Source organism: Myotis daubentonii, chromosome 2 (genome assembly GCF_963259705.1).
Source record: "Myotis daubentonii chromosome 2, mMyoDau2.1, whole genome shotgun sequence".
Lineage (NCBI taxonomy): Eukaryota > Metazoa > Chordata > Mammalia > Chiroptera > Vespertilionidae > Myotis > Myotis daubentonii.
In genome coordinates this window covers 46,366,045-46,383,405 of record NC_081841.1, presented here as the reverse complement: position 1 = coordinate 46,383,405, position 17,361 = coordinate 46,366,045, and the positions used below count along the sequence as shown (strand labels likewise).

General features: G+C 40.9%; 1 protein-coding gene across 5 annotated transcripts in view; it reads left to right on the top strand.

Annotated features, from left to right (window-relative positions):
• The window catches only part of NELL2 (neural EGFL like 2), a 380,423-nt gene that overhangs the window by 211,291 nt on the left and 151,771 nt on the right, over nucleotides 1–17,361 (top strand). For all 5 annotated transcript variants that reach the window (XM_059682635.1, XM_059682632.1, XM_059682634.1 and 2 more), the window contains one exon: nucleotides 12,911–13,036. In XM_059682635.1, coding sequence (XP_059538618.1) covers nucleotides 12,911–13,036 — 126 coding nt within the window. The remainder of the gene's footprint in view (nucleotides 1–12,910; nucleotides 13,037–17,361) is intronic.

Here is a 17,361-nt window from a genome sequence, read left to right as displayed (position 1 = left end):
GAAACCTGGGCATGTGCCCTGACTGGGAATCAAACCCATGACCTTTTGGTGTATGGGATGACGCTCTAACCAACTAAGCCACGCCAGCCAGCGCCTTCCAGTCAGCATTTAAATATGATCAAGTTTTCCCCTAAACCTCACATCTCCTTCTAGCTTTTGTGTTATTGCTCCTCTTCCCCTTTATAGCCACATTTTTTAAAGGTGTGATCTACTTTCAGTGTCTCCATTTCTTCAAGCTATGTGCTCTCTTTAACCCTCTTCCGTCTAGATTTTTCATATCGTATCCCCTCCAAACTACTCTCACCAAGGTCACAGATAGCTTCTAACTATATTGTTAAATCAGACATCTTTCATCTGTATCTTGCTTGACCTCTAGGCAGCAATTAATTCTATTGATCACTCCCTCTTTCAAATACTTATTTACCTTCTCTTCATGGTACTACATTGTATTGATCAGGGATCAGAGTTGCAAACAACAGAATTCACTCTTGCAATTTAAACAGAAAAGGAATATATTGAAGGATGTTAGGTGGCTCACAATATATATGGGAGGACAGTTTAGATGATGTTCAACTAAGGCAACACCTATCGCACATGGGCACAAATCCCGCTACCCTGGCCTCTTAGTGTTGACAACACAAGTCACACAAACATTGCATGCTTTTCACTGATGATGCCCAGGACTGGACTCCAGAAGCCAGGCCACTGCTACCACCCTCAGTGCTGACTGCTTTCTCCATCGCACCTGCTAGAAGATCTCACAGCCTTGCTTAGTCATGAGTTCTCTTCTGAGCTGGCTTTGCTTGAGTGCTCCTGACTGCAATCCTAGGTTCCAGGCTTATGTCCTAGCTGCCAAGTACACTGAACATTTCAGTTGTGACTTTTTTCTTGGGGAGATGGGGATTTACCCAAATATAGAAGGTTTATTGAAAAGGTGGGAGTTGACCACTATTTTGACATTTGTCTGCTCAACACTCATTCTAATTTTGCTGCTACCTGCCTGAGCCATCTTTCTCAGTCTCCTTTCTTTAATTGCCCCTTAAATGCTGAAGTTCCTCAGGGCTCTATCTTAATTTTTTCCTTCTCATTCTGCACCTTCTCCCTGGGTGATGTTGTGTAAGACCATGGTTTTAGTTGCATTCTCTGTGCTTAAGACTCACAAATTTTGACCTCCAGTCCTATCCCTCTCTCCTGAACTCCAGGTCCACAACTGCCTCTTGGACACTCCTACTTGGATATGCCATAAGCACCTCAAATTCAGCACAACTAGAACCATACTTCTCTGTCACCCACATATATTCCTCCCGTTCCCCACATTAGAGATCCACCCAGTTGTTAGGAAAGGAGGATGTTATCATTGGGAGCTTCCCTCCCTCATCTGTAGGTATCCAGTCAATCGGAAAGTGCAATCAATTGTAGATCCCAGACATATATATTTTGAATCTGCCACACTCTCTGTATATTTAACTATAATATACTGTCCACAGATATAGGAATCCAGATTATTAAGTGAGCTTCCTCCTAGCTTTCAGTTTTGCTCTTTTCTAATCCAGGTCTTGCTTAGCAACTCATGTCACCTCATTTGACTACATAACATTCTTTAGAGGTGAAGGCCAACACTGTCCCCCTCCCCCCGCCCCCTGCGCCCCATGCATGTGCTTCTATGGGTGTAGAATATCTCTGGAAGACTGCACTGGAAATTGGTAACAGTGGTTGCTTCAGGGATTGGGAGTGGGAGAACTGAGTGGCTAAGAGACTTATTTTTATTGTGCATTCTATTGTGTCTATAAAATTGTATTCCCTGTGTACATATGATGTATTAAAAATTGATTTAAAAAACTTTAATAGATTGCTGTTGATCATAAGATACTGTCAAACTCTTGTACATACTTTGTAAAATCACCACACAGAGTAGCTCCTGCTTACTTCATTAGCTGCATCAATTGTTTTGCTATTCTTTGAATATATGAAATTCTCTCCTTTTCTAGTATTTGCACATAGTTCCTTGTTTGAAATATTCTTTCATTCCCATCTCACCTGGCTAATTCTACTTCTCCCTAGTCCTCTGCTTAGATGTCACATCCTCCTTGAATTTTTACCTTGCCTTAAGACTAGATTTGAAACTCTCACTCTCCTCCCCATGGCACTATTCTCATCAATCCCCCATAACATTTTAATATTTTATTTTATTTTTAAAATCTATTTTTATTGATTTCAGAGAGAAAGGGAGAGCGAGCGAGAGAGAGAGAAACATCAATGATGAGAGAGAATCATTGATTGGCTGCCTCCTGCACACTCCCCGCTGGATATCAAGCCCGCAATCTGGGTATATGCATTGACTAGGAATTGAACTGTGACCTCTTGGTTCATATAGGTTGATGCTCAACCACTGAGCCATGCAGGCCGGGCTCCCATAACATTCTTAAAAGTATTATTTGTCTCTTGTCATAAAGACCATAAGCTATACAAGGACAGATGCTACAGCTGTTTTATTCAAGGTTATGCCATTTGTGTAAAAGTAAATATATTGGACATAGTAGGAATTCAATGGATATTACTTACATGAATAAACTACTCCTGCTTTGTTTCTTCTGTTTCTTTGTTTTTCAAATTATCTCTCCTGTTCCCAAAGGCATTATTTTTATGATCCACTCTCAACCTTGTCTAAGATTTTTCTTTGCATGTTTCTATATATATTTTATTTTATTTTTACATATATTTTTATTGATTTCAGAGAGGAAGGGAGAGGGAGAGAGAGAAAGAGAAACATCAATGATGAAAAAGAAACATTGATTGGCTGCCTCCTGAACGTCCCCTACTGGGGATCCATCCCCTACTAGGGATGTGTCCTTGCCCAGAATCGAAACTGGAACTCTTCAGTCCATAGGTTGATGCTCTATCCACTGGGCAAAACTGGCTAGGGTTCCATATATATATTTAAATTCAGGAATTCCAAAGGTAGGAATAATATATTCTATTAATAGTACTAAAAAATGATATAGCTTTTACTCTTCTTGAAGAATGTACCATACAATTTACAATGAGTGAATTTTTAAAAATAAATGAAATAAATGTATGGTTATTTTTTGAAATGTCAAAAATCATATGTTTTAGTAACATGATGGATATAGTATTTAATACATAAAAATTAATATTTGGTAAACAAACTTATTAATGCCACTGACTTAAAAACATGGTTACTGGCAATTCCTTTAAATGTTAGCTTATTTTTAAATGACATTTTAATTTATTCTTTACTGATTTTTCACGGAGCAGCCTATTTACACTTGCTAATTTTTTATCTTTAAAAAATACTCTTATCTTCCCAAATGTTAGTTTCAATTTTTTTCCAAATTTCATTTCTCAGAACTTAGCCTTTTTTTATTGATCTCTTTGCCAACTTTGCCATGCCAGTTTTTCACAGCCAACACTTAGCAATAGCCCATACTGATCAGTATTGGGTCTTCTGTATGTGGAATTCTTGCAGTTGAGCTGCATGATTTTATTGGCTGAGCAAGAAGACATTAGTGTTCATCAACATATTAATATAATTTTTTTACAGAGCAAAATGAGATAAATGCTGTGCCTTAGAAACACAGTATGCTTTTTTCTAATGGCATCAGTAAAAAAGGCATTATGGGGGAGCTAGCTAGGTTGTGTAGCAGAAACACAGAAGAGAGGGAGCATGTGTGCCCACTGCCTCTACGGCTAGTGTGGAGACCAGTAGGCCAAAGGGAACATTAATTTGGGACCTGGGGTCTGGAAACACTGTTCTCATTATGATTGCCAATCATTAACTGTTTTACTTTTGCTCTAAGAGGATATTAAAAAAACACAGATCTAATTCAAATATTCCTTTCCTAAAAGCTTTCCTATCTCACATTGGGATGAAGTCCGAAGTTTTTAATGTGACTCACAAAAGTGTCGTGATAGGATCCCTGCTATCTCTTTAGTTTGTCTCTGGCATCTTTGCCTCCATTTTGTCCATCATAAATGACTGGGGTTCGGTTAGATGATTTCTAAAGTTCCTTTCAGATCTGAAAATCGGTGATTCGCAATAATTACAAAGTTGGCCTCAGCTTTCAGATAGGATAAAAGGGAATTTATAAATGTATAAATTTCTGTTTTAAAGTAGATCAGCTTGAATTATCCTGAGGCAAGAGAAGTTGTTCAGGTAGAAGAGATACTGTTTACTTCTGCTTTTTAAGTTTGGTGGAGTATGACTGGGCATCCTACAGGTTTCTGGAGAATCGATTCCCTACTGCAACCTCATACTAAAGTATGAGGACTGGTAATGATGGGAATGTGTAGTCTGTACTGTTGTAGATAACGGAATTAATGTCCAGACAGTGAAGTGCCTGTCAGGTTTATAATAGAGCCAAGGACTGGGATCTAAGTTTCTTTATTCCCACTGCAGTGTTTCGACTATGCAAGACTATTTCATCACCATGGCTTATGTTCACTGTTCCCACAAAAAGCCCATGTCGGAGTAACTATGTACTGGGAAGAAGGTTGTACTGCCAAGTTGAGCTCCGGGTCAGACTAGTATGAATAAGGATACTTATTTTTTTCCCCTTCTAGATGAAAAGCCATGATAGGATTAATTCAGCAGATACTTCGTGAGAGCCAGCCATTGTTCTAGAGCAGATCCTCCTGAATCTTATATTTCAATATAAATAGACTAGAGGCCCTATGCATGAAATTTGTGCAAGAGTAGGCCTTCCTTCCCCTGGCTGCTGGCACCAGCTTCCCTCTGGTACCCCAGACCCAGGACCCAGGCTTCCCTCACAGCTCTGGCTTCATCCGGTCTAATTAGCATGTTACGCTTTTATTATTATAGATAACAGACATATTAACAAATAATTTAATAGGTGACTTTGGATATTTTCAGACATTGATAAGTAATATGGAGAACTAAGTCTTTAATTTAGTAACCACCTAAGACTCAGACTTTTATTCATTTATGAACATTCTTCTCTCTTTGATTGTACCTCTCTTATCAACTCCACGATTGCACCAACTTACCAACTCTTGTGAGATTTATTTTTCTGTGCCATTTCCCTACTCCCTTTCTTCTAAATGCGTTAATGTCTTTATATCAGAGTAAATATTAAACCTTCCTCATATTTGTTGTATAATTATGTGTATGCACATTGTACCTCTTATCCCATAACTGTATTTCCATTTCTTCTTTCTGCGCAAACTCCAATCAGACGGAATATTCAGTTTCTCAACATTTTATATGCTCCTGCTTGTGCCGGCTACACTAGACTTGAGTCTCTACAGTACTCCCACTCATCTTTGAGCATCTCACTTTGACAGGAAATTCTCTTCTGTGGCAGCCCCTCCAACGTTGTGCAAATCTGTCACCTTAAGCCTACTTCAAAATCCACCTCAAGCCCTGCTTCTCCCGTCAAATGTCTATGCCCTAGTCACCTACCTTCCTCTAAATACAACTCCTTGTAGTGCATGCTTTTTTCTTTTCTTCTCTATTCATTTCTTTGTCTTTCTTTGTTTGTCTCACTTAACATAAACCATCTCATGATGTTATTTATGTAATTATGTTCTGGCTTCTTAATTTTGGTATCAGCTCCTCAGGTTAGGGGAAGGAAAAATTATAAAATGATTTATATCACCAAATATAAATTCCCAAATGTGTTCTACATTAATAGGTGCTCAGAACAAACAAGCACTGTGATTTAAAAAAGTTGGTTGCTGCCCATTTAATGCACTTCGTATATGTTCCTGTTATATATAGTATGTATCACTTTATAATGTTGTCATTTAAGTATTATTTCTCCAGCTAGAATTTTCCTGTTGCCTAATGTAGAACTCGGGCATGGTGCATGTCCATTATATACTTGTTGAATAAATAAATTAATTTTTTAAAGAAAAACTAGATATTCTAGAGCTGTAATTGGCTCATGTTCATTGTGAATTTAAGGAGGGGCGTGGGGGGAGTACAATAGTATAATGGTCCTGAGCCTTATTTGACTATGCCAAACTCTGTTTTCAAGGAGCCATGAATCTCTAGAGATATTGCTCTCTAAAATGCAGGCTGAAAATGTAGAATGCTCCAAACTGGATGATGATGGTGGTGATATTACTGTTTCCTGGATTGTAAACCCTTTCAAGACAGGGTCTGTGCTTTAACTCTCTCTGTACTAAATTTTGAACAGATGGTAAAAGCCACATGGTCCAGTGAAAGCACCCTTTGCTGTTATCTCTATAGCACATCCAATTCACGTTTGAATATTTGGCAGGAAGATATCTTCTGTGGCAACCCTTTCCAACTTGGTGCAGCTCTCTCTGCTTAAGAGAAAGTTATATGGAAGCACACTCAATTCCCCATACAATCCACCTATGTTGTAGTTCTAACTCTTAGGGCCATCAATATGACTCAAAGTCCATGAAAGACTGGGACAGAGAAGCATTCAATAAAGTGTAGAGAATTGAATTGAACTGTGAAAATTTGACTACGTTTTTGAATTGGGATTTGGAACTAAAATAGACCCTGGACTAAGTTTGAACGTGATTTTACATCAGCTTCCTTTTTAGTTTTGCCATTTTTGTGCCTGTGAGTATCTGCCTATGTCAGTGGAAATGACATTTATGTAGCTTTGCAATTGTGGTATGTAAATGTGGCTCTTTTGGAGTTCTTTTTCTGAAGATTGGGCATGAGAAATTTAAAAAAGCAATTGGTGATTAGGTGTACAGTGTTGAGATTATATGTTTTGGTATTTTACTTATTTTCCCCTCACAATAGTGCTTCAAGAAATAGGCATGACATTTCATGTCTTTTGGTCTTGGATCCAATATTTCTATCTGATCCAGATCCTTCAAGTTCCTAAAAGGCTTCACATCAACTAGGTCCCTTGTTTTTGTTTATGACCCAACTTTGCATTTTCTCTGACCATATGTTAGCTTAAAAGGGAAACATTTACAAAAGGAAACTGGTAGCGCAGTGTCTCCCAACATGTAGACCCAACAACAGAGTGTTACCCTTTAGCAAATTATTCCTATAAACCAACTTCTCCAATAGCGTGTGGCCGTAACTAGGGTCACATTAATAGAAATAATCCTAAGTCACTGTGTCTTTTCCCCCATCTCCTCCTATAGGATGTAGTACTGTCCACGTTCCCGTTCCTGTAGTATTCTTGGAAGAGATGCGGATGCATCACCTATACTTATGAGTTTGGTTTTCCACTTTTGGGAGCTACTCCTGCTGGGCTAGCTGTCCTTCCCTAGGAGACTGCCTAGAGCAAGCATGTCAAACTCAAAGGCTAACACGAGCCAAGTAAACAAGGTTTAAGTTTTGTGGGCCGCAAAAACACAAAAGCTTCAATTTTCATAGAAACAGGTTTATTTCAATAGAGACATGCTGACTACAAAGGGCTGAAATAAATGAATCATCGTTAACATAAAATAATAGGACATTTTAATAAAAATTAATATTTTTTCTTGATCATTAACATACCAGACACCAAATAACTACACAAATTAATAAGCGTAATGCAAATAAACCTATTTTTCTTGTTCTCTGAAAGTGAAATATTTCCTGTTGCACACACCAAGCGAGTCAGTCCAGGACTAATGACATGGCAATCGGCTGCTAAAATATTCGCTGTTAGTATCAGTGGAGAGAAATGGTGCACCTGTGCATAAGGTGTGTAAGGGAAATGAATGCAACACGATTATAGTAACCAGTCATTAGCAAATGATGTAGTTCCTTATTAATAATCTACACTAATAAAAGAGAAAAATGGTAATTGGCGTACGACGCTACCCTTTTCATTGGCTAATCAGGGCTATATGCAAATTAACTGCCAACTAAGATTGGCAGTTAACTGCCAACTAAGACTGGCAGTTAACTGCCAACAAGATGGCGGTTAATTTGCATATGTAGGCACAATGCAGGGAGGCGAAAGGGAAAGCAGGAAGAAGCCCCCTGCCACTGACAGTGATCGGAAACCCAGGGGGGAGCTTAGAGCTGGGGGGCAGGGCAAAGGCGGCCCTGGGGCCGCCTTTGCCCTGCCCCCCAGCCATGATCGGAGAATCAAGCGCCTTTGCTGCCCTGGCCAGTGATAGCAGGAAGTAGGGGTGGAGCCAGCGATGGGAGCTGGGCACGGTCGAAGCTGGCAGTCCCAGGAGCTAGGGGTCCCTTGCCTGGGCCTAAAGCAGAGCCCACGATCGCGGGGCCGCTGCAGCTGTGGGTCCCCTCTACCCGGGCCGGACGCCTAGGCCAGAGGTGTTAGGCCTGGGCAGGGGCAGAGCCTGCAACCACGGGGAGCTGGGGGTCCCCTGCCCAGGCCTGACACCTCTGCCGGAGGTGAGGTGATTGGTGAACGGAGGGTGATGAGGGTCAACTCCTCTGGCTGAGGCATCAGGCCTGGGTGGGGGGCGGAGCCGGGGATTGGGGGGATATGATGGTCCCCTTGCCCAGGCCTGAAGCCTGGGTCAGAGGCATCAGGCTTGGGCGGGGGGAGCAAGCAATCAGAGGGAGATGGGGGTCCCCTGCCCAGGCATGATTCCTGGGCCAGAGGCCTCAGGCCTGGGCGGGGGTCAGAGCCAGTGATCTGGGGGAGATGGGGGTCCCCTGTCCAAGCCTGACACCTCTGGCGGAGGCATCAGGCCTCGGCAAGGGGCCGATCAGGTGATCGGGGAGTGGTGGGGGTCTACGCCTCTGGCCGAGGCAACAGGCCTGGGCAAGGGGCAGAGCCAGCAATCGGAGGGGTCTGGGGGTCCCCTGCCCAGGCCTGACACCTGGGCCAGGGGCATCAGGCCTATGCTGGGGGCAGAACCAGTGATGGGGGGAAATGAGGGTCCCCTGCCCAGGCCTGACGAGGCGTCAGGCCTGGGCAAGGGGCCTATCCTGCGATTGGAGGGTGATGGGGTCAACGCCTGAGGGCTCCCAGTATGTGAGAGGGGGCAGGCTGGGCTGAGGGACACTCCCCCGCTCCACACCCAGTGCATGAATTTCGTGCACCGGGCACCTAGTTATGTATAATAAGATATTGTAAAAATTAAGTTACAAATGTTTATTAGAACATTTCTTATATACCGTTATATTGGCTGGGCCACAAAAATATTCATTGTGGGCCACAAGTGGCTTGCGGGCTGCGAGTTTGACATGCTTGGTCTAGAGAGAGGGGCAGTGCCTTAAATAATTAAAGCTCCCTCCTCCAGGACTTAGCCCTGCTCTAGGCACTGAAGCCACTTCCTTCACTCCCCTAGGGTCTGTGGCCGCTCACAGGAACTACTCTTCTGAGCAGATTCCACAGTGTATTCAGTAATTCTTCCCTCTGAGAACCAAGGTGTCTTCACTGAGTCATGTTCATTATTCTTGGTTGTTTTATCCCCAAAGGTGAACTCTTCATGCCTTTGTGCACGTGAACTTCATGGCCATCCCTCTAGCTCCCAAGCATAAGCCCAGAGGACTCCTGCCATGGCTCTCAGTAGCTTCCTCTTCTCCACAGCACCCTCTCAGAGGAGTGGGGTTAAAGTCTATTGATCAAGCTGAACACATCAATAATCCCATCATTCCTATTATGATCTTAAGACCCTGGAAGCAAATGAGTTTTTCATCATATTCCCCCAGGTTGCTTGTAGTTTAATTTTCAGACTGTAATTGAATGTGGTATTTTCCTTGCAGAGCAGTGCAAACATTGAGAAGTAGCATGTTATCATGAAAAGAATATTATCCTATAAGTCAGAAAATCTGAGAGCCATTCTTAGGTCTTCCTTAAGCTAGCCTTGAAGCATTTACTCATTTATCCTGTAATATTTATTGACCCCATAATGTCCTAGACACCTTACAAGGTATTGTGGATACAAAAATGAATTAAATTCTCAGTGCTTCTTAACACGGTTATGTATTAGTCCGGGGCTAATCAAATTGTGGTCTGCATGCCAAATTTTATTCCCCATATGTTTTTATAAATAACATTTTATTAGAACACTATGTACATATTGTCTACGGTTGCTTTCATGCTACAACAATGGAGTTAATAAGTTGCAACAGAGATCCGATGATTTCTAAAGCCTAAAATATCTAGCATCTGACTCTTTACTGAAAAATTTTGCTGACTCCTGCATTAGATTCATCATGGAGAAGATTTAAAAAAATTGCCTGTGTTTCACCAAGAGAATTAAATCAGAATTTGGATGGAGTGGGGGGGTTGGGAGTTGACCCAAGAACCATTGTTTCTAAAAAACATCCTAGATAAAATAATGTGCAGTCAGTGTTAACAAATGTAAACAGATGATCCCTGCCCTCGAGGTGTATATGGCTTATTGGGGAGAAGAGGCTCACAAAAATTAAAAAGGTAAAATGGATGGGTCTAAAATGTAAACATTTACAAACCTCCAAGCGAACACTGCCTAGGGAGCATTTTACTTCATTAGGGAAGTTTTCACAGAGAGACATTTAAACAGATTTCTGACAGATACGTGCACTGGTGGACCAGAGCCACTGGGTTGTAGTAGGCTGAGAAGGAGTAGAGCGAAAGCATAAGCCAAGGCCCATAGTTATGCAAGAACATGGCCCATTCAAGGGATAATCAGAAGTTCAGTGTGCCCAGAGCACTGAGAGGGAAAAGGAGAGGGAGGTCATAAGATACAAAGATGGAAAAATAAGAGTTAAACTGGAAAAAGCTTTGCATGCTAAGAGGTTTGGAATTTATTGTTTTGACTTTCATTTAAAAGTTGAGTGGAAAATTGAATCTCTTCAGCGGTTCTCAACCTGTGGGTCTCGACACCTTTGGCGGTCGAACGACCCTTTCACAGGGGTCGCCTAACCAGGGGTGGGCAAACTTTTTGACTCGAGGGCCACAATGGGTTCTTAAACTGGACCAGAGGGCCGGAACAAAAGCATGGATGGAGTGTTTGTGTGAACTAATATAAATTCAAAGTAAACATCATTACATAAAAGGGTACGGTCTTTTTTTTTTTTTTAGTTTTATTCATTTCAAACGGGCCGGATCCGGCCCGCGGGCCGTAGTTTGCCCACGGCTGCCTAAGACCATCCTGCATATCAGATATTTACATTATGATTCATAACAGTAGCAACATTACAGTTATGAAGTAGCAACAAAAATAATTTTATCGTTGGGTCACAGCATGAGGAACTATATTTAAAGGGCCAGAAGGTTGAGAACCACTGCTCTAGATCTTAGTTTTTCCATCTGTAAAAAAAATGTAGTTATCTCAGATGATTACCAAGAGACCTCTGACTCTAAAATATGGCTTCCTGAGGTTGTGTCAATTATTTCTTTTGATGCTCTCTGGACTGGGAGCATAGTTGAAGTTATATGAATAGCACGACTTCTTTGGTAGTGGCTCACCTGGCTATGTCCTGTAATTGATCCATTTCTCTTAATAGTACAAATGAGGACAACATTACTTTATGAATTCGCCACAAGGATTTGAGAAAGCAGACTTCTGGTGGAGAATAACCTTGCCTGGTCAATGCATTAAGCCCCTTAATTAGGAGTTTTACATAATAATAAAATATTTGTAAAATACTTTATGTTCCAGGCAGAGAGGTGCTATAAAATGGGGACAGTTTTATTGTCAAAATTCACATTCTTCCCAATTAGTACTAGTGCCTATTATGGCTTAACATTTGTAAGTCTTTATACTCAAAACTTGGTGTATGAATTAATATAGAAGTTCTTCACTATGATACCTTATTTTACAGTTTCTCATTTATATCAGGTCTCTACATTGTAATTTCATCTCTGTTCTGACATTTACTGGGATAGCTGTATCTCTACTTGTATCTCTAATAAGCTACATGTTATTGGTTTCATATCTCTAAGTGAAGTTATTGAAGTCCTAGTGTATACTGAATATTTTATTCACCTCTTGCAGGGTCTCACCAAGTGTACAGAACATCCAGTGAATCAAAAAATAATATATGATAGGCTCAGTAATAGAAGCTTCCAAGACTGTAAGGCAGCCCAATCTGTACTTTCTGATTCTGTTAATCACACACAGGTAGATGAATGCACTGGAAATTTCCAATTATATTTAGAATGCTGCAAGTTGAAATACATAGACATGTTTGAAACCTCAGAAAGAGCTAATGGAAAAACTTTTATAGTTTCTGTCATTTGAACACCAAACATTCCTATTAAAGATGTTTTGAATACTTTAAAAAAAAAAAAAACTTAACATATTTTTATGGATTTCAGAGAGGAAGGGAGAGGAAGAGAGAAATAGAAACATCAATGATGGGAATCATTGATAGGCTGCCTCTTGCACGCCCAACTGGGGATTGAGCCCACAACCTGGTACATGCCTTTGACTGGGGTCGAACCCGGGACCCTTCAGTTCTCAGGCCAATGCTCTATTGACTGAGCCAAACTGGCCAGCACTTGGATACTTTTTAAAAATGCTTTTCAATTAGTAACTATTGTTACTCCCTACCAAAGAAAATTATAAGAAACTCTAGAACAGGGGTGGGCAACCTTTTTGTGAGTGCGTGCCAAAACCAGCAAAATCTCTGGCTCAAAATTCTTCTACGTTCCAACCCTAATTTTTTGAGAACATGTAACACCTACTTGATATCTCTTAAGGTGTACGTATGTGAAGAACCTTGAAGAAATAATAAAATTCATTTGAGCAACAAAAACACAGTATATGGTGATGAAAAATACATTTATTTTTTAATGTATACATGTTATGTAAAATTACTTATTTATCTAAGATGTACCTACACTGAATTTATCTGAAAAATAAAAAAGTCGATATTAAGAAAAAAATTGTAAATGGAAGATTATAAGAGAGGGTTGCGCGTGCCAGCAAAAGTTACTGGCGTGCCATGGTTGGCATGCCTGCCAGGGGTTGCCCACCCCTGCTCTAGAATATTGGCCACTATTGACTTCTTTCCCCTACCTTTTCTTCACAGACATTGATGAATGTGCTGAAGGGCGCCATTACTGCCGTGAGAATACCATGTGTGTCAACACCCCAGGCTCCTTCATGTGCATCTGTAAAACTGGATACATCAGGATTGATGACTATTCATGTACAGGTAAATAGTGGCTCCTTATAAAATCATATTTTTCTATGTCTTCAATTTCTTTTTAAAGTTTCTAAAGGAAATTCTAACTTTGTAGAAGTCTTCCATAAATATTCTCTTACAACAAAACAAGTCATAAGCAAAAGCATATGGTTGTTGTTGTTGCTTTTTTAATATATTTTTATTGATTTCAGAGAGGGAGGGAGAGAGAGAGAGAGAGATAGAAACATCAGTGATAAGAGAGAATCATTGAACGGCTGTTTCCTGCAATGTCCAGTATTGGGGATCGAGCCTGCAACCTGGGCCAAGAATTGAACCATGACCTCCTGGTTCCTAGGTTGATGGTCAACCACTGAGCCACACCGGCTGGGCTAAAAGCATATGGTATTGATTTTGGTAGTTAATTGTGAGTCTGAGGAAAGTTTTATACTCCCTGATAGGAAGATAAAGATCAACTTAAGAAACAAATCAGTATTATACTAATTTTAAACACAAACAGGACTTATACTTGTGTGAATTCTATGGCAAATCTGAGAAACGACCCATAAATAGAATCTCCTTTAAATGAGAGTAGATTTTTGAATAGAGAAATAATAACATAAATAATTTTATATCTTTAAGAAATAGATTTTGGAGTGCTGGGAAATGGGAATATTAAAGAGAATTGACCTTCTTCATACCTTTGGGCAGTACAGTTGAATAACTACATCATAAAATTTTTGCTTGTGTTTGTTTTATAAAACATCATATCAGGACCTTATAGTACTATCAAGAGTCCTGTTCAGGGATATATTGAGTGTTCATAATGTTTTAAGATAGTCCTGGGATAAGACAACTTATTAACTTCATATTGTATGGGTTCCTACCTGTAGAATGTGAAAGAAAATGGTGTGGAAGAGGAGTTTGAAGACTACGGGGTTTGAGGAAATGTGGGTGCGAAATAAGACATTCCTTTGAATTTCTTTTTTATTTTTATAAGTATATGTTAGAAAAGAACACACATGTAGAATCATAAAACTGGAGAGCACTTAAAATGTTATTCTTATCACTTTTTACTGTACCTCCAACTTTATAATTTTTATCTGAGGGATGTGTAAAGAATACTTAGAGTTTTCTAGGGAAAGTGGCTTTTAACACTTCCCAGTAATAATATAAATCTATAATGAAAGTGCTACCTTATGCCTTTGTATTGGTGTGTCCCCTTTAAGTACAATATTATAGTGATCATACTGTGTACTACTTGATATCCCGTTCATCAGTTAGAGCAAAGGGAAGGGCCTGCCTCAAAATTCAAATATAGTATTTATAGAAAAAATGATAGAAATAAAAATTAATGAGAAGTGACTTCCCAATCAATAGAGAATAACCAAAGATATTCTGAGGGAAGAAAATATATAGAGTTGCCAATGAATTTACAAATTCTTGCTTTTTTTTTTTTTTTGTCAGTTCATCCCAAACATTTCCACAGTATGGGAAAAACTGTGCACTTTTTCTTTAGAAAAAATTTAATCCCCCTTAGTGGCAGTGTCTTGAAGAAGGACTATGGAGATATTTTCAACATAAAAAAGGAATAGAAAAGAACAAGTTTCAATAAATAGTTTGTGGTAATATTGGTAATATCAATAAGTCTAATTCCAAAGTAATGGTTGACAGCAACAACAAAAAAACTATCTGAGATGAAATTGCCACTCCCAGAGTGTGGTATTTCAAGATGTGCTCATTGAAAATAAGAGCACCAGCAATTTTCTGATTCCTTGGCTTTAGGGACTTAAAAAGCTGTGTATATTTTTGTACTTCTTAGTGATTCTTTGTTTTCTTATATTCTTTTTATTATTTACTTATTTTTTTAATTTAAATATATATATATATACATATACATATACATATATATATCAACACTAATAAAAGAGAAAAATGGTAATTGGCGTACGAGCTACCCTTCTCATTGGCTAATCAGGGCTATATGCAAATTAACTGCCAACAAGATGGCGGTTAATTTGCATATGTAGGCACAATGCAGGGAGGCGAAAGGGAAAGCAGGAAGAAGCCCCCTGCCACTGACAGTGATCGGAAACCCAGGGGGGAGCTAAGAGCTGGGGGGCAGGGCAAAGGCGGCCCCAGCCATGATCGGAGAATCAGGTGCCTTTGCCGCCCTGGCCAGTGATAGCAGGAAGTAGGGGTGGAGCCAGTGATGGGAGCTGGGCACGGTCGAAGCTGGCAGTCCCAGGAGCTAGGGGTCCCTTGCCTGGGCCTAAAGCAGAGCCCATGATCGCGGGGCCGCTGCAGCTGCGGGTCCCCGCTGCCCGCACCGGACGCCTCAGCCAGAGGCCTCAGGCCTGGGCAAGGGGCCGATCCTGCGATTGGAGGGTGATGGGGGTCAACGCCTGAGGGCTCCCAGTATGTGAGAGGGGGCAGGCTTGGCTGAGGGACACCCCCCCACACACACCCAGTGCACGAATTTCGTGCACCCGGCCCCTAGTATATATATATGCACATACATACACTGAGTGGCCAGATTATTATGACCACCTGACGTTTGTAGGCAAATTAGCTATAATTTCACACTGAAGTTGCTAGAGGGCCAGATCATTATAAATGTCTGAATAGCACAACATACCTAAGTATCGTTGCTGATCAAGTTCATCCTATCATGTTGATGGCATATCCCAAAGGAGATGGCTTCTTCCAACAAGACCATGCGCCATGCCATGGTGCTCATATTGTGCAGGAGTGGTTTCAAGAACATGAGGGAGACTTTACCTTGCTTAGGTGGCCCCCACAATCACCAGATCTCAATCCAATTGAGCATTTGTGGGACAAAGTTAAAAGAGCCATCAGACAGCTGGTTCCACAACCATCAAATCTCACAGAACTGGACAGTGCTATTCATCAGGCATGGTGTCAGATTCCTCGCATCACCTTTCAACATCTCGTGGAGTCAATGCCAAGAAAAATCGCCACAGTATTGAAGGCAAAAGGTGGCCCAACGAAGTACTGATGTGTTGGTCATAACAATCTGGCCGGTCATAATAATAATAATCTGGCCACTCAGTGTGTGTGTGTGTGTGTGTGTGTGTGTGTTTGTGTGTGTGTATACACACACACATTGATTTCAGAGAGGAAGAGAGAGATATAGAAACTTCAATGATGAGAGAGAATCATTGATCGGCTGCCTCTTGCATGCCCCAGACTGGGGATTGAGCCTGAAACCCCGGGCATGAGCCCTGACCTGGAATAGAACTGTGACCTGCTGGGTCATAGGTCAGTGCTCAACCTCTGAGCCATGCCACCTGGGCTGCTTTCTTATATTTTTAAAAAATGTTGGAGATTTTGAGTAAGAGCACATGACACACAATTGGGCCTCGTGTTGAATGAGTAGCATTTCACAGCAGCAGGCTATTTTCAAGGGGTTCATTACCATTCCAAGCCTGTCTGCTGGCTGTCAATTCAGGGACCAGCTTAGCTGTCACCCCTTACGGAGAATTTCTTGCTTTGTCTTTACCTCTTTCAGTGCATTTCCCTTACAAGTAAAATCCCACAAATTACTGTTAATTTTCTATTACTTTGGGAAAAATTTCCCCTGAGATTCCAAAGTACCTAATGGTATAAATGAAGTGTCTCTTTGTAGGAATGTGAAGGAAGACCAAATTTATTTTAAGAAAAGCTGTTCAGGCCATGATTTTTATGCCTCAGGAACCAAAGCCAAGAATTTCAAGATCTGGCATATGATGGATGAATTTCCTTCCTGATATGCCCGTATTTCCAACTAGCACCACTATTTTTCTAGGCTTCTACTTAAAGAAGGGAGACTTTCTCGCCCTTAAATTTCCTATCTGCTACAAGTAGGTCTACAAATATGAGAATTTACATTTTTACACAAAAGCTGGGTTTACTAGGGAATATGAGTGGATTTTATTTTGTAGTCCCAAGTCAGGTGATTTTTGACGAACATTTTATGTTAGACTATGCAGGGTGGGCACATATTCAGGGTTCCTGGAAAGGAAGTGGATGCTTACATTTTACCACCTTGGGGCACTCTCCTTCCAGGGAGCATGCCTGCCATTCCCTTTCCTCTGCCATCCCCCCCCCCGCCCCCACCCCCCCACCCCCCGCAGGCACGTGTCCCCTAACCTCTAAGGGACCCCATGAGACTTGCAACCAGGGGAACAATGGGCAGAGGCACCTTGTCTGGGCTAACTAACCCTTTGAACCTGTTACCAAGGCCCCGTTTTCTCCGACTTCCCAGCGAGCCAAGCAGCCCAGCCCAGGCTCTCCTGTTGCTTCTTCTATGTCCTTCCTTGTTTCACTGCCCTAAGTTTATTTTTGCTGCAGTCAAT